The 18236-nt window shown below is 35.8% G+C and overlaps 1 protein-coding gene across 1 annotated transcript in view; it reads left to right on the top strand.

The window, feature by feature from the left end:
* PCDH11X (protocadherin 11 X-linked) overlaps positions 1-18236 on the top strand; it is a 452326-nt gene that overhangs the window by 11915 nt on the left and 422175 nt on the right. The window contains exons 2-3 of the mRNA XM_035898661.1: positions 12355-12402; positions 15454-17940. Of these exons, the coding sequence (XP_035754554.1) occupies positions 12355-12402; positions 15454-17940 (2535 nt within the window). The remainder of the gene's footprint in view (positions 1-12354; positions 12403-15453; positions 17941-18236) is intronic.

Here is an 18236-nt window from a genome sequence, read left to right as displayed (position 1 = left end):
GCTATATTTAAAAAATATATGTATGTAAAAACTTCTAAGTTGAAATTTTAAATTTTACAGCTATCATTAGCTTTCCTCGTGACAATCTACCATTGAAATTCAGTCTTTGAAAAATCAGTACCTTCACAGTCTGAAATGAAATAAATTTATCAGTGCTTTTAAGGAGCAAATGCTTTTATCAATTGTAAAAGCAGCTCCTGAACATTGCTTAACCCATATTTATGTTATTTAAAATCGGAACAAATTTGAAAACTGTATGTAGAAATGAACAGCAAATTTGCCACTGAAATACTCGGGTGAGGAGGACAACATCGCTGCGTGCTTTCCTAATGTATTAAGATGCTCTTTATGCCTTATAGTGTGGTGAAAAGTGCAAGCATAGAGAAGAGTGAGGAATTCAGCAGATCTCTGCTAAGTTTTCCAGACTTGATTTTGGGGCAACTTACTATAAGAATTTCAGAGGCCTCAGACTTCACCACCTATTCCCATTTGCTGTTGGTTTTATACTTCCCTGACCTGTGTGTTGTTCAAGAAAGGTAGCAGTTGTTTGCTCGTTTGTAATTGTGGAGCTTTACCACAATCAGTTGGTTGCAGTTCTTTAAAATGGTAATGGATTTATGTTGTTCCCAAGTGGGTTACTGTGTCTTTCATGGGTTACTCTGGGAATCCTCCATGCAGTCATCAACTGGCATTTCATAAATGTCTGTCCCTCTTTTCTATTCCATTTACTAGTAGGTTCTTAAACAGATAACTGCTTAATACATCTTTGCTGGAGTAGTATTTATAACTTTTTCCTTGATAGCTGTTTGTTTTTTTTTTTTTTTTTTTGAGCTACCAAATACAGCTAGCAGGACACACACTGAACTTGCAGCCATCTGATGAGTGGCGTATAAGCCTGTTCTTGACTCTGTGATAAGTCACCTAGTTTCTTTGTGTCCCTCTTTCCTGTGCTCCTGGCGCCGGGCGCATCCCACTCCAAAAACCCCCCCCCCCCCCCCCCCCAATACTTAGGGATCAAATATGGCCTCCAAGTTTCTGACTTATCTTTTGCCAAACCTGATAGGTGGGAACAGCACAAACAAATTACGTCTTCTAGGAACTTTTTCTCAGATGCAGTAGAAGAAAAAATTGTGGCTTGGACTGCCTATACATATTTAGCAATTTTATATGTGGGACATCTTTTATTCTGGCAGGTTGCTAGCAGTACACTTAGGGCAAATTATACTGCACCCATAATCTTTACTACTGTCTCAAAATCTACAATATTCTAAAGACTTAATATTTTGTGTGTCACAAAGGAAAAAGGTAGGAGCCTTTTCAAAATACCCTGAGAGTCTGCTGCCATTGTGCGGGTACATTATTTTTATATATTCAATGCAAGTATCTATGAATAAAGATACTTCTCTTTCGCCTCTGTTTTATCTTTAAAGAATGACCTAACATAGGTTCTGAATTTCAGACCACTTATTTATTATATTAGTGAAACTACTTTTGGTTTTCCACTTGCTATAGTAGTTGTCACCAGTATATCCAACAGGATCTTTAATTTTTTTTTTGTAATTTTGTTAGTTAAAAAGTTTGTCATTAAACTTGTTTATTACTAAATAAGAACCTTATTACTAAAGGCAGCAAGAGCTATCAGCATCCAAGCATGAAACGAATTATCTTTAAAGACGATTATTTTTTTTGACCAAATTAAAAATAATTATTGCAAATTCTAGAATAAAATTAACTAATCTTAGTACTCTGTATTGCTGCTTGGAATGTAAAAGTTCTTGGTATCCACATTAATTCTAGTTTTAGAATACTTTTGTGAGGATTATTTTTTTTTCTGCTTCTTTTAGTTATTGTAGTGGATACAGCAATACAAATTTTACTTGTGTTTTGGGTGTCTATCATGAGAAACCTTGAATTAGGTTTTCCAGCAGACTGCATGCAATTCCTAAAATTATTCCAATTTTTATTATTAAAAATTGCAAGTTATTAATGAATAGTTGTCTTTTTCACATATACATGAGATGATAAAAAAATGCTACTTTTTAAAAATGCTCAGTAGAGAAAAGAAAAAATAGAAGTGAATGATAATATTCACAAAACTTTCAGATTTTTCCGTTGTCCAACTCAATTTTCTATGACCTGGTTTTGGGAGGGTTGAAGATTTCCAGTTTTTAAGATAAGTTTTGAAAATAGAGGAGAGGTAATTCCAGTTTTTCCTGGGTTTAGTTGTCATAAAATACACAATTAAAATACTAAAGAAGCTTTTATAATAATAATGTGTTCTTGATTTTACTTTTTTTTTTTTTTAGCTTTCTAATATTGAATGATAGTGATAGAGTTTCAAATAATCCTAGCTGGTTTTCCCCCAAATACACTGTGTGTAATACTTTTCCTTTCAAGAGGAAGTACAGGGAGGAGAAAAAGGTAAGTCCAAAATTATATTCTTTTAGCTATCAAAAAATGCATTAAAAATAGTGTCAACCATGGATTGTGGCACTTGACTATGGTTATTTTTATTCGTGAAAGAAAGTTTTATTACCAAGTAATTTATATTCCCCAGCCCAGAAATATAATTGGTCTGAATGCTGAAGTCCTGTAGAGCTTTTGAAGCTGGGACATGTAGCAAAGAGCATTTCAGACAATTTTAAAGAAACAAAAAGAAACATTGGTAAAAGGAATGAGTTCTGAGTCATCAGCTGTCAGTACTGAAATACATTTTTCTCACATTGTGCTATAATTGCTGGCTCTATTAATGTGATGTGTATTATTGCTTTGGTTATTGCTGATGTTCCAAAGTCAAATAATTGTACTTTTTTCTCTTTGCTTTATCAAGCAAATTGACATTTTCTGGTGTGTTGTTTTTTTTTTTTTTCTCTTTTCTTTTGAGTCAGGATGTTCCTCTGCATTTCAGAATGGGATGTTATGGCTTTTTCACTTTGAGATTACTTCTTCCTCTTCATTTTAACCCCAGCCATATAATTTTCATCCTCATTTCCATTAGGGACTTTTCAAACCTGTTGTAGCACGTTTAAATGTGTAAAGAAAGTAGTAGCTTCTGTTTTGTTGCCCATCCTGTTTGCCATGTAACCTCAAAAATAGTATTCTGGCAGTTAGATATTAGTATTTTCCATTGGTGAATTGACCTGTGTATGGAAAGCCAACACAAAGTGTGAGTACCATAATTTGAAAGTCAGTCTTACGAATAGACCATAAAAGATTGATAGAACTTTCCTGCTTTCCATCAGTGTTGCACACCTTTTATTGTTTCGCATAAATGAAATATTCATCCAAGATGAATATCCAAGATGCTTGCTATGCTTGTAAAATATCGGAACATGAATCAGTTCCTTGAAGTTTACAGATTACCTAGTTCTCGGTAAGATTTTACATTAATTTTATGGGTTTTTTAACTTCTGAAGTAGTCCACTCCAGTAGTTGTCTCATACTCATAAAAAAAGTCATTTGAATAATTTAAACCTTCAACTGCCAGCATCATCCAGAGTTCTTGGCAATTAAGTTAAATGCCTAACTGGACCTTTGACAAAGTTAAAGAAAAAAAATTGTTAATGCGTTTTTTTTTTTTTAGTATCTGCTTCTGATGTTTCTATTTTTTTTATTATTCAGATTTTGAAGTGCATTGTGTTAAAACTTTGACCTTTTCTGTACATCTTCACATATGAATCTTAGCGGGACTTTTTTTGTCTTTTCAGTCTTTCCTTGTCTCTGTTTTCAAAGTCTCAGATAGTTATCTCTGCCAGCCCAGTTGTTTCTGCTAAGGACTGAACAATGACAGCCATAGACATCCTGGACAGCAAGAGAATCTACTTTTTTTTTTTTTTTTTGGAGTGATTTTTGCTCTTGAGGTTGTTTGTGAGGATGGGATCCTAGAAGGCAAAAGTGTGTGCATTTCAATCATAGTGAAGGGAAAAATAAATATAAAAAATGGTTCAGAGAGTCTGATTAAAAAAATAGGACACAAACCATTCCAATGGTCTTTCTTCTAGTGGTATATGGATGGCAGGGTGATTATTTACAATGTTTATGACTTCTGTAAAAGATCAGTTTTATCATCATTCTTTCTACTAACTTTTGGAGAGAATAAATGAGCAGTCTGAATAAAAGTTTTTTGTTATTTAGAGCAGTGCTGCATGAGAAATAGTGGAGTCTTCCTCCAAACTACCTATGAAGTTTGCTAAAGGTGTACAATTGACTTGAAATCCTGTTCTCATCTTGTAATGGTATCTAAACCAGTACTATGTTTGCTTTTGTTTTGTTTTCTGTAATGCAGATACTTTGTACTCTTGGTGACCTGATCTTTGAGGGCCACTGACCTGTGAGATTCAGCTCGTGGTTTTGTTACTGCCTGCAGAGTAGTTGTGAATGAGTCACTTCTGCTTTCTGTGCCTCAGTTTCCTTATAGCTAAATGATGTGAATGATGCTGATTTGACCTGAGGTGGCCTTCCTGGATGAAAATGAGTTTCACCTGATCTTGTATCTGGTCTCTAACACTTGATATCAGATACTTAGGAGAGACTGTAAGAACAGCACAAGCATACTTTCCCAAGCTGTTCCTGAGCTGCCACCAATTTGAGACTCGCAGGTTTCTTGTCCAGAAGTGGTGGTTCTGATATTCTTACCTGGATATCTTTCAGATGTGCAGTTTTCCAGTTCAGTTTTTGAACCTATTTTGTAAAAATTGTGAAATTTGAAACTTGGAATTTGGGCAACGTTTTAGAAACTACATCATGCCACAAGCACTTATTTTAGCTTCTGTTTACATCGGTCTAATGGTGACATTCTTATACTATGAAAACAGCACTGTCTTTGAAGTGGTTTTTTTTTGATACAGTAGTAAAGGAATTAATATTTTGCTTAAAAATGTATATATTTTTTCGTAGGCTTATGGAACAGAACAGAAACTGTGCAAACACATTTTTTCACCAAGAAGCATGCCCATTGTATTACATTAAGTAGAAATAAAATTAATTCAGTTTGTATTAGAGATGTATATCTGCCTGAGCTAAGATGAGAAGTAAAGTCCAGAGATATAAGCAGAAGTTGTTCTCCTACCCAGTGGCAGAAACCTTTGTACTACTCAAGGAATAAGGTTTTCTCCTAAGTTTTCCGATGTTAAGGAACTGGAAGAAGAGTCAAGACTCTTTAAGAAGTGAATTTACCTTTGTGGAATTAAAACCTGGTGGTTCATATGCTTCCATATTAATGATTAGCTTTGATAATAACTTTAAGATTATTTGATGTATGAGCATATAATTCAGTGTTCCATTTGGTTGAAAAATCTCACTCACAGCCTTGAAACCTTTCAGAATAAGTAATGGGGGGGTGGCGGGTGGAATCTGCGTAGAAATCACATCTAACATTCATAGGGCTAGAAGAAACAGTAAACCTACTGGTCTCCTCATTGCTGTTGTAATGTTCAGATAATATTAGAAGAATTCTTATAAACAGGAACGAAGTCTTTCAGAATCTATTTTGAATATTGGTTTGAAGTTCAACTACATATTTGTATGCATAGCATGTGCTACAGGCTACTTAGTTTCATGAGCAAGGTAACAAAGAAGGTTGCTTTTTGTTACTTATTTACCTCTAACAAGACCTAACTAATTTAACAGTTATGCGCAGTGGATTTTTCTGCCCTCTTTTTTTTTTTTTCTTTTTCTTTTTTTTTTTTCTTTTTGTATACTGGTGAATGGAGTAAGTTTATCCATCAGGAGGCATTTTAAGGTAGTAACATACATTGTGATGATCTGGATTTTCTTTAATGGTTTACATTTGAAAAAATCAGTATCACTATAAATCATGCTATAGTGCTGTGTACTACCTGGCTCTGAAATAGCTGAAAACTAAAGAGATAAGTTAACATGTGTATACTGTGGAATGAGTGGTTGGCTTTTCCTGCTGGGCAGCTTTTGGAACTAATCAGATTGTGCCTAAGACCATAATAAGGAAAAACTTTAATAATGCTTAGACCTCTTGGAAGCTCTGTCGTTTCAGCTGTCATACTCACTTTCACTAATTTAGTCGAGGTTTGCTGTTTTGTTAAAAGCCATAACGCCGAATTTCAAAACAGATGTAATTTAATTTTACATTTTACAATGGGTTCTTCTACATATATCCACAGTAGGCCTCCTCTTACAGTAACAGTAAAATTAATTGAGGGTAGGAGTAGAGTTTTGACTCTGTAGGTAGAATACGTAACATTTAGCAACTAGTTTCAGTGCAAGCAACTAGCACTATCACCTTAGGATTTTGAGATAGTGCTCTAAATTGTGAATCCATGTAACAACTGACAACTATTTTGCTGTAGTGAGCAGTCTTGCAGATTTCTGTGAGCAAATTGACTCAATCCTTTCTTGGAGAGTACTTGTTTTGTCTTATTTCAGTATCTGTGAATTTAATGTCTAATGACAGACAGTAGTTGGTAGAATGTCCTAGGCATGTTTTAAAAATAGTAATGGGCCTAACAAATTTTGCGTTCAATATCAACTGTTCATTTAACTCACTGCTTCATAAACATAAGAAATTGAATTCCTGTTCATAGCTTAATGTCTTAATGTGCAAGAATCCTAACAATACATTAAACCCTTTAAAATAAAGAAATAGGAATTAAGCAAGTGTAAAAATCAAGGTATAGGCTAAATCTTTGTGTCCAAGTTAAAAATTGTTTAAGGCACATTTATGTTATATTGTTTGAGGTGTGTTTCATTTTCCATGCTGATGGTCAGTGGACATAAGTTAACATGTTTTTTTCTGGATTTTAGGTTGATTCATTTTCATAGTTTTGGTTTGGTAGATTCAGTTGTTTACATCACATTTTTAGAACATGAAGGCTAAACTTCACAATAAATTATTCAGAGCTTGTTATCATTCCCAGAGGGTACTTCCTTACAACCATTTTCCTAATTCTAACCTGTATGTGGCTGAGATGCTGTCTGTCTTAGCAAGTGTCTTAAAGCAAGATTAATTCTATGGGTATTGTGACGGTTCCTTAACCTGAGGTTATTATGGAGCAGTTATGAAGACTCTAGGGCAAATTCTCAGTTCTTCTTTGCCACACTGACACCTTGGTGGTTGAAATCATGTAGATTGCCCCAAAGCTGTTGATATTTTCCACTAAGGAAGAGGCCTCAGGTCCGATTTCTGCCTACGTATGACAAAGTTTTATTGTACCGCAAACAGTATGTGTACTGTTGTTTTGAAACATCTGGTTTAGGACAGTGACTGAATTAACCTCAGGAAAAAACTTTGAGTGGATCCAGACCTGGGAAAGCTTGCTTTTTCTCTGACTTGGATTACACGAGTCATTACTGGGCAGAAATGGCTTCAACTATCTTTGCTTAATTTGCTTTTTCTGGAATAGTACAGTTTGGGTGAGGTCAGTCATATTGCTAAAGAACACTTCAGCAGGTTTGTTTATTCTGGTGTTAGCTTTCCTGTGGAGATACACCCCATCATTCACTTTACTTCTAAGATTAACCACTCTACGCAGTTTTTCCTATGAATTGTGTGAGAGCTTGTCTCAGCCTCCAAGGATAGATAGTTCACAATTTACTGGAAGATACAGATTAGTCCCACCAGGTAGCATGTATCTGTGCAACAGGAGATGGATATTATATTTACCTTCTGAAGCTAGTGTTCTTCATGCTTAAATATTGGCTTATTGTGTTCTATGGTTCTATGGGGCTTTTCGCATTTTTTTTCCTGTTGGAGGGAAACCCCGTGCCCATTAGCCAAAATTTATAGTGTATATTCAGGACTGAACTGCTACTAGATAATATAAACGGTGAACAAAAACTGAGCAGAAAAGCTGGAATGCGATGGTGAGTGGCGTTTCCCCTGTAAACATGCCGTTCTAAGATTCTTAATTCAATTGTATCAATTTTGTCACTGATTTTAAGTGAGAAATAGCACAAATCTATTCAGTTAGAGTAAAATCTATTTTTGTTTTAGAAAGGAATATATTCTTGAGTATAACTACTTAAAAAAGTATGTATCAAATATGCTTTTAAGATTTTTGATCCTAAAGAACTCAAAGGGAAGCTGTTTTTAGGAATATAACTTGTTAACTAGAAGTCATGACAGTTTAAATATTAGAACTTTGAATACATGCAGGTAGCATGAGATTTCTTTTCAAAATTGACATTCAGAGTCAAGTTACTGCCTCACAATAAGGAAATATTTCTTCCTTTTTATCTTGCTTTTGTTTTACTGTTTCAGATGAATAGGAGTCAGTAACATTGGAGGAGGAAGACAACAAGTTGTCTTCCTGATAAATGCAGCACTGGAAAACGTGTTTTTGGTTTATCCACTACATTCCCTGATCAGCGTGGTGAAAAGACTTTTATTTAATGAGTTTTAGAATTCAGTCTCTCTGGAACTATTTTTAATACTTACTGTCACTCTGTACGTCTTCTCAGCAACTGTCTCTGGTTTATTACTCTGAAATTGCAGTATTATTTATTATGTTCCAAGGTGTAGTGAAGTGGCATCTTGCACTTACATACGTCACGTACTTTTACAGTTTAATGTGGTAGTTCCACTGTTATTTTCTCAGAATAATACAAAAAGTGTAAGTTTTCATTATTTGGAGAAGCACAGCTTCATTTCTTTCAAAAGCAAAAATGATCCTGTAGTAGTTAAATGTCCCACACAAACTTTGTCGTCTTTTGATTTTTACAAAACCCTGCAAAGAGTGGAGGTTTTGAGAAAGGCTTACTGTCATGTTTGTTTTAGCAGTATGTGCAACAGGCCTACAGCTCCTAAAGCCTGTTTTGTGAAAGCTGGGGGAAGACTACTTGGAATGAAAAGAAGTGAATTCTATTGTATTAGTTATTCTTTCTTATTCTGTTACTTTTTTTTCCAAATTGATTTATGAATTTTCTGCATTAAGGCTGTGTATTTTTTAATGTCAAAATTCATAAAGCAGTGATACATGTACATTGAAGTATGGTCCCTGCATGTGAAAGGATGTCTTTGTGGCGTAAATCCAGAGAACATGTTATTATCTTCATTTATTTTCTTTGTGTTTCTGGATGCTAGGATCCCTGAAGAGAAGGTGGGGTGAGGAGGGTGGGGGGTACTGATGCCATTGGGATGAAAGTTTTGTCAGCATTTTTTCCTGAAAGTGTAAACATAAAGGGAAGATACAGTGGGTTTGCTCACAGCCAAACTTTAGGTTAAAACTGCCTCAGATCAAATAAGATAATCTTGCTAAGTAACTTCTTGGAAAAACTACAGCGTTAGAGGTTAGGATATGGAGTTGTCTTAATGAAGATGCCATGTATTTAAAAAGAGCTTGCACCTTAGTTGAAGTTTTGTGTGTGTGTAAGAGGGAATGAGGTACTAACATTAATTTAATGAACATTAGTTTGCAAATAATTGTACTCATTTTAACAAAGGACAAAGGTTTTCTGTCTTATTTTATTTCTTGTTTTTCCATTTGTCATGAGCCAAATCCATGTGTATCCATCACCCCCAGTTCTCACTGAAATTACTGGAAGCTGAGGAATACTGGACAGTCTCTGCTTTAGGGTAAAGGAATTTTCAGAAACATTTCAGTTGCTTCTATTTTCTTGTATGCAAGTGGCTGTCAGTTTTAATCTCCTTCTGCCTGAAAGTACTGATCTGATTATAGAGCAGGTAGTGAATAGGAGGGCATTACAGGTTCATACTGCTCCAACACACAGTCAGCATTCACCTGAGAGCTCTGAAATGTGCGATTAGGAGCCTAAGATACCTTGTTTGGCTGTCGAAGCAAAATGAGGTTGTGATTTAGGAGCTGTTCTGAACAGCAATACAGAATTGTTAGCTGTTACTTCCAAAAGCACAGTGATGCATTAGAGAATTGCATTACTGAAACATGTACTCCTTCATTTCTCTTTTTTAGAGATACTTGGTTCTATTCCTGTTGCTGTTCTCAACTGGGAAATTGAGCAAATATATAATTGTCACACGTATATAATGCAAATATCAAAATTCACTTGTTGAATATATTGTTGCCTAATATAAATCCTAATTTTTTTTCTTCATTATATATCTATAGTGTGACTCCAAAGAGAGAGCTTTATCTAGCTGTGGAAACATGGGAATTCAGAGCAAAGCTTAAACATATTTAATACGTTAATCTGAACACCTTCAGGTGTGTTGAAAATGTAGTTTCCTGTTCAATAGGATGGCCGTGAATATTTCTGAACAACTATAATGGAGGAGATTAAGACAGGAGGTTACTTCCCTAATTGCCTTACCTGCAGCTATTGACCTTCTTGTGGGAAGAGTGTCTCTAAATGAAAGAACTTTTGTTTAAAGTTTAAAATTCTGAAGTTTAGTTTCTAAGGTATAAAGTTCAAAAATTTAATTTAAAACATGGTTGGTAATTCAGAAGTGGCTGGCTCTTTCAGACAAGCTACAAACCTCGGACAACTGATGAAATGTCTCTGTACTTCAATTTCCCATCTTTAGGTAGTGGTACGACTATATAGCAGGAGTATTGTGAAGATAAATTCCATAAACTTTGGTGGTGCAGCTGCATATTTTGATGAAATATCTAACTGTATGTCTACAGTACATTGTGCAAGACTATTCAAATGACAGCCCAGTTCCTGCTGTCACTTTTTTTGTAAGCAATTATCTTGGTAATTTTATGTCAATGTTAATGCAGTAATGCAGATCCACCATTACTCCCACCCTAGTTTGTAGAAGTATTTGAAGTGAATTTTTGTTAAAAGAAAAGTTTCAGGTTTTTGTTTTATTTTGGTTTTGGTTTGTTGTGGGTTTTTTTTTTTTTTTTTAATTGTAATCCCTGGTTCAAAAGAGAATTTAGATTTTTTTTGATTTTTTTTTTTTTTTTTTTTTTAAAAAAAGTAGAAAGAGCATTTCACAGGCAAAGATGTAATCTGGGAGGAGAGTTACTCTTGAAACCCTGTGCAGTCTTGAAAATGTGAAGCGTGTGTATTGCTATTTTCCAGCTCTGAATCTTCTCTCCCTTGTAAAGCTTGTAGATTAAAAATATTAACACATTTTAGGTATGGAGTTTCAGGCTTGCTTTAAGTGTCGATCAGAGAAATTAGGGCAGCAAAAAAGTAAATATATTAAAAACGTAGTATTCACTGTCTCTAATGGTTTCTCCTTAATGAAGGTGAACATGATCTAATAAATAAGTTCTGAGACTTGGATGCCAAGAGTTGAGGAGGATGTAAAAGCATTCTGTCTTAGACAGGTACAAGATAGATATTTTTTTCTTAGAAAATAAAGTAACAATGTTCAGAATATGACAAGATTGAAAGGAACTCTTTACAGAAAGAACAAATCATCCGAAAGGATTAAGGAGGCTCAAGCAATATAGTTGTTAGAACTGTTTCAGTCTTTTTGTAATAACATTAAATTCAGATTTCCAAGGAAGTAATTTCATGTTTGGGTATACCTCCTAGCCTTTTTTCCCTTCTTTTTCAGAAAATCAGTATTAAATGCATCGATTGTCTGCTGCTTCATTCCATATTACACTTCTCACTGTTCCTTTCCAGCATGAAATGGTTCATTATTATCCTTATGTTCTATTGATCCCCTCTACAGCATTTTGCTTTCTGTCTGCTTCATAGGATGAGTAAGGTTTCGTGTGTGGTTGTGTATATGGATAAGAAATCTTTGGCAGTGTTTTACGTTTATAGAAGCTCTTTTATAATTGGAGGTGGAAAAATAGCAAGTTACAGTATAGACATTGCTAAAAAGTGAAGATTGAGGATGATGTTGATCTACTCTGTCAATTGACAATGTGTAGTTACCATGTACAATTATATAACTTGTAATGTTTTCAGAAATAATCACTAATAGACTGTCTTAATTTCAGTATCACAAGCAGTCATTTTTCTATAGTTATTTAGCACAGTATTCTTTCCTTTACCTATTTCTTTGAGAAATTACTATGTTCTATCAACTTACTGGACTGCAAGTGTAAGTTTGTAAGAAGTTCTGAACACAACAGATCGTGCCACTGTTATGAGCATTAATCAGAAGCTGGTCGTCTTTCCCATTACTCTCAACAGTGAAGCCCACATTACAATTTGTGGCCTGAAAGAACATTCATTGCAATGTCCACATAGTGAATACCCCATGGATTTAACAAAACAGTGTGGTGAGGTACTGTGGTACTGCAATATGTATGTCTAGAGGCAAGTTATGAGTAGCCTTTAGGTGCTCTTTGTCACGTGCAGTCCTGTCCATAGTACTAGAAGCTGTTCTAGCTTACCACGTTAAGTGTCCATATATCATTGATTATGTGTTTATTAATCTACCTAAATGTTACAATTTTTAAAAAACTCTCTAATTTTTTATTTACATGACAGCCCAAAACAGCTCCGAAAAGGACATTTGGATCCATTACAAATGATCAGGTAAATATACAGTAGAGAATATTCAACAAGAATACCAGTTTAATTATTTCAGACTACTGTGTGCATGAATCCACTGAAAAGGATGTTATGAAAATTGTAAAAGGTAACAAAGTTGCTTATTGCCCTAATAAAGAAGAGCATCTTAAAGCTAATCCTGGCTCTGAGATGGGCATAACTTTGTTTTGCCTCAAATAGGTTACATTGCTTAAACAGTCTTTTTAGCTTAAAAAAAAATCAACCTTTTATATTTATCACTCCCCATCCTTTAGTAGTGGTGAGATAATAATGTAGCAGATTTATTTTTACCGGTCAGTCATTTTAGTGACGAGAGGTTCCATAAAAATATTAATTATCTATTATGCTTTTCGTATGGACTCATACACTTCCTAATGTGAACGAAATCTTCAGATCACTGGGTTAATGTGGTGACTGAGGTACAGTTCAGTCCAAATAATAATCTGACCCTAATGGGAATGTTCACTTCACTGAGGTTTTAGTGATGATAGAGCCATTTACTTCAACATCAAGAATTTCCTCCTGAAGGGTTTTCTTCCCGTTTATCTCAGGATTTTTAACTCTCAATTTCTTTGCTCATAAGGGAGAGAGTTCGGTATTTATAATCTTAAAAATGTTTCTTGAATGTTTCATCATTTTTTTGAGTGTTTAGAATGGGACAACTGTCTGTTCTTAGAAAATGCATTTATTAAAATGCAGCATAATCTCACACCTAATCTTGTCCTTTAAACAACGTGAAATAGGCTTGCTTGAATTAGGAGAAAGTATAATTGTCTGTAACTGTCTTCTTTTTTTTTTTTTTTTGGTGGTTTACAAAGATGTATAAACCTGTAATGAATAGTAAGAAATACTCTTGGATAATATTTTTCCATAGAAAATGACTTAAGTGTTAATTATTAACTTGGAAGAGATCTTTGCATTCTTTTCTGTTTCTCCAGTAATTTACTGCTAGTGATGGGGAACTGAAGCTCTATATTTTATATCAAACTCGTATGCTATAATGAAAAATATCTTTCTCATACTTGATAGTTAAAGAAAAGCAGAAATGGGTATGCATATGTGTAGCTACATGTATTCAAAGTCTGTATGAAGTGTTTGTTGTAGTTGTGGGATCTAATGACAGAATAATCAGTGCCCATCTGTCAGCTTGTGTACAAATAAAGAAGTAAAAGATAGCTGACAGGTTTTTTTTTTTTTCTTCCCTCTAGCTTCTGTTACTTTTTTTTTTTTTCTGGAAATCTATCTTAAAGCATAGAATATATAACTCATAATTTCTCAATTTCAAATTATGAAATTTATTGCAAATTACTGCTAGCCAGTTTGAAGATGAAGAGGAAACTCGCACTCCACCTTCATGAAGAGATCAGCCTAGAATTTCCATTCTAAAATTTAAGCTAATTAGTTCAAGAAGTATATCTTGATTTAGAAATCATTTGCAAGGCTTATATTTTCTTATGTCTTCTGCTAAGGAAGCCAAAGCTGTATTTGTTTTATTGTTTCAAAATGTGTTCCAGTTCACTTTAGACTGTCCCTAGTTGCAACTTAATGTTGTCACAAATACTGTGCAAGTGGCACAGTAATTTTTGAAATGTAGATGAATAGTTCTTTTCTGTGGAATAAATGATTACTTGTGTAGGGTCAAATTCTGGCTATGAGAAAACAAATCAATGAAAGAGTACAGCCTTACACAGAATTAGACCTATAAATGCATTCACTTAATGGTGGGTAGCAAGATACAGTGAATATAATTTTTTTGCAATTAATGAGAAATGAGGAACCTTGCACACTGGGAACATTTTCTTTCCCTTTGTTCTCAAGTGTCTCAGATCAGTTTAGAATATGCATACAATTGCATGAGTAAAGGTGAGACAAACACAACAAACAGAGAAAGAACCAGGCTGGATGCAGTTGTTCAATATTAAAAGTATGACACACAAAAAGAAAATCCTAATTTGTCAATATCTTTGTCGATGCTTTCTTTTTCTGGTCATCCTATACATTCAGCTTCAATGATCTGCGTTCTAGCTCTGCCCTTATGGATGTATAGCTGGAAAACTGCCTTTACATCCTTTCTTTCTCTGAAGGGTGAGAGATGGGAGAAAAGAGGATAATTGTGATATTCTTAATCCCCACTTGTCTGAGGAGACAGCAGAAGAGGGAGCCTAGTTCTAGATTCCAGTCTCTCTTTCAGCAGATTACTTTGTCAACACTAGTATTTTAGAAGAAGATATATTTGTGCAATATATATAGCATTTCTTCACATTCCAGGAGTGTTAGTTGTTCAACAAACCCCATGAAAAAAAGTTGATTATTTTCAAATTGATCTCGTAGTTCTGTGATATTTTTTGAAATGAAAGTAGATCTTCTTTTCTCACTGGCATTGCAATTTTCACTACAAATACCAAATATATAATGATGAAGGAAGGAATAGTTTTAATGAGTTAAATATCTTTCTAATAAATTGTTATGATTTAGTTTTGCCTGTACCATCTAACACCTGAATTATGTAGTAAGCCCCTTTTCAATGATGGTGATGTTTTTTTAAGCTAATGATTTCAGATCGTGTCCAGAGTTGCTCCGTGAACAGAGAAACAGTCCCTTTATCTTTTTTGTTTTCCTTGAAATTGAATACTGGTTTCGGTCCTCCAGTGTATGCATACTGTCCTGCCTTTGGATGTGGTTGAACTTCGGCTTCGTTCCCCTTCTCCATACTCATTCATACAATAGAGAAACCAAATTACATCTGTCCAGGAATTTAATAACTTTTCTTAAAAATCCCAAAACAAAACACACCTCCACCCCTCCTGTTTTTCTAAAGTATCCGTTTCTTCACATGTTTGCTCAGAAGCCTTCTTAAGGCCCTAGAACTTAAACCAAAATTGGATATTGCAAAATAAAGGTAAATATATACATGTGTATTGCTGTATACAATATATATGTAAATATATGTTCCATGACAATTTCAGAACATTAATGAGATGTTTCTCTGTTTGAATATACTGTTGTGGTAAAGTATGTTCTTTTTATGTCTTGTAGGGTCAAAATGTATTTGGTCTTGATATAATTGAGACACCTGAGGGAGATAAGTGGCCTCAACTGATTGTCCAACAGATCCTGGATAGGGAACAGAAGGATACCTATGTGATGAAAATTAAAGTTGAAGACGGTGGAAGCCCTCCAAGATCTAGCACTGCCATCCTGCAAGTCACTGTGACTGATGTGAACGATAATCGCCCAGTCTTCAAAGAGAATGATGTTGAAGTTAGTGTTCCAGAAAATGCTCCAGTGGGCACCTCTGTTTCTCAGCTCCACGCCACTGATGCAGACCTGGGCTCAAATGCACAAATCCACTTCTATTTCAGTAATCAGATCTCCAGTTTGGCCAAAAGGCTCTTTGCCATTGATAACACCACTGGACTCATCACTATAAAAGAACCGCTAGACAGGGAGGAATCTCCTGTACACAAATTAACTGTTTTGGCAAGTGATGGCAGTTCAACTCCATCAAGAGCAACAGTGACTGTTAATGTCACAGATATTAATGACAACATCCCATCAATAGACACAAGATACATCATCAATCCAGTGAATGGGACGGTGCTTTTGTCTGAGAAGGCTCCCCTTAATACAAAAATTGCATTGATAACAGTAATGGACAAGGATGCTGATCTGAACGGAAAAGTTACCTGTTTTACAGATCATGATGTCCCGTTTAGGCTAAAGCCAGTGTTTGATAATCAGTTTCTTCTGGAGACGGCCACATTTCTAGATTATGAAGCCACACGGGAATATGCCATTAAAATAGTGGCTTCAGATTCAGGGAAACCTCCCTTAAACCAGTCTGCAATGCTCCTGATCAAAATTAAAGATGAAAATGACAATGCCCCAGTTTTTACACAGCCTATCATAGGTCTTTCCATCCCTGAAAACAACGCTCCTGGTACTCAGTTAACCAAGATAAGCGCTACGGATGCTGACAGTGGGCGCAATGCTGAGATCAGCTATATCCTGGGTTCTGATGCACCCCCTATTTTCAACCTTGACCGCCGTACAGGCATCCTGACAGCAGTGAGAAAGCTGGACAGAGAAAAGCAAGACAGGTACTCCTTCACTGTGCTGGCTAAGGATAATGGGATGCCACCCTTGCAGACCAATGCTACTGTGACAGTGTCTGTCCTGGACCAGAATGATAACAGCCCTGCTTTCACACATAACGAATATAATTTCTATGTGCCAGAAAACTTACCCATGTATGGCACAGTGGGGCTTATCACAGTTACAGATGCTGACTCTGGAGAGAATGCTGCGGTCACTCTCTCTATATTAAATGGTAGAGATAATTTCATTATAGATCCCCTTACTGGTGTAATAAGACCTAATATTACCTTTGATAGGGAACAGCAGGGGTCATACACTTTCCAGGTAAAAGCTGTGGATGGAGGAAGAATACAGCGTTCCTCAACTGCCAAAGTGACCATCAATGTTGTTGATGTAAATGACAACAGGCCTGTTTTTGTTATTCCTTCATCTAATTATTCATATGAGTTGGTTCCAACATCAGCCAGTCCAGGGTCTGTAGTTACTAAAGTCTTTGCAGTTGATAATGACACAGGAATGAATGCAGAGCTCCGCTATAGCATCATAGGTGGGAACTCAAGGGGCTTGTTTACAATTGACCAATTAACAGGCAATATTACTTTGAAAGAGAAGGTAATTACATCAGATCATGGCTTGCACAGACTGGTGATAAAAGTCAATGACCTAGGACAGCCAGAGTCACTTTATACTATAGCTCTTGTGCATTTGTTTGTGAATGAGACAGTCACCAATAGTTCCTACGTACAAGAGCTAGTGCGCAGGAATATGGAAACTCCAGTTGGCCAGAATGTTGGGGATGGTGAGATAACCCCACAAACCAATGATTATGTCAAGATCATCATTGCCATTATTGCAGGCACTATGACAGTCATTCTGGTGATTTTTGTTACTGCTTTAGTACGGTGCCGCCAGACGCCTAGGCACAAGGTTGTCCAAAAGAACAAGCAGAGTGGTGAATGGGTTTCCCCAAACCAAGAGAATAGGCAGATCAAGAAAAAGAAGAAGAAGAAGAAGCGCTCTCCAAAAAGTCTCCTCCTCAACTTTGTGACTATTGAAGAATCTAAGCCTGATGATCCTGGCCATGAGCACATAAATGGCACTTTAGACATTCCTGTAGAGCTAGAAGAACAGACTATGGGAAAATATAACTGGGCCACCACACCAACCACATTTAAGCCCGATAGCCCAGATTTAGCAAAGCACTACAAGTCTGCTTCTCCACAGCCTACCTTTCAAATTAAACCCGAGACTCCCGTACCCCCCAAGAAGCACCATGTCATTCAGGAACTGCCTCTAGATAACACCTTTGTGGTGGGCTGTGACTCACTTTCCAAGTGCTCATCAAGCAGCTCGGACCCTTACAGTGTTTCTGAATGCAGCTGTCAAGGAGGCTTCAAGACCCCAGGCCCCATACACACCAGACAGGTAATGGAAATTTTGAGGTGCTCACTTTCTCCTTCCCTTCTTACTTTGCTGTTCCTGTAACTCTAGCTCTAAGTGCTGCAAAATAACTTTTTTTGCAATGATTAAAAGTTTGAAAGGTCATGTTTGATTGAGGCATTGAAAAGTAAACAATTTGAGATTCATCAGTGTTAAGGGAGAAAATGAAAAGAAAATGACAGTTGGCTGTAAGGAAACTGAGCAGTGAGTTATCACATTGGTGGGTATTCCTGGCTGCAGATGGCAGTGTGGCACTTCCCGCATTACTGTGGTACCTAGTG

This window comes from Egretta garzetta, unplaced genomic scaffold (genome assembly GCF_000687185.1).
Source record: "Egretta garzetta isolate BGI_Z169 unplaced genomic scaffold, ASM68718v1 scaffold220, whole genome shotgun sequence".
In the NCBI taxonomy this organism is placed as follows: Eukaryota; Metazoa; Chordata; class Aves; order Pelecaniformes; family Ardeidae; genus Egretta; species Egretta garzetta.
Note: the sequence above shows the minus strand (reverse complement) of the source record. Positions and strands in the feature narration are given on the sequence as shown.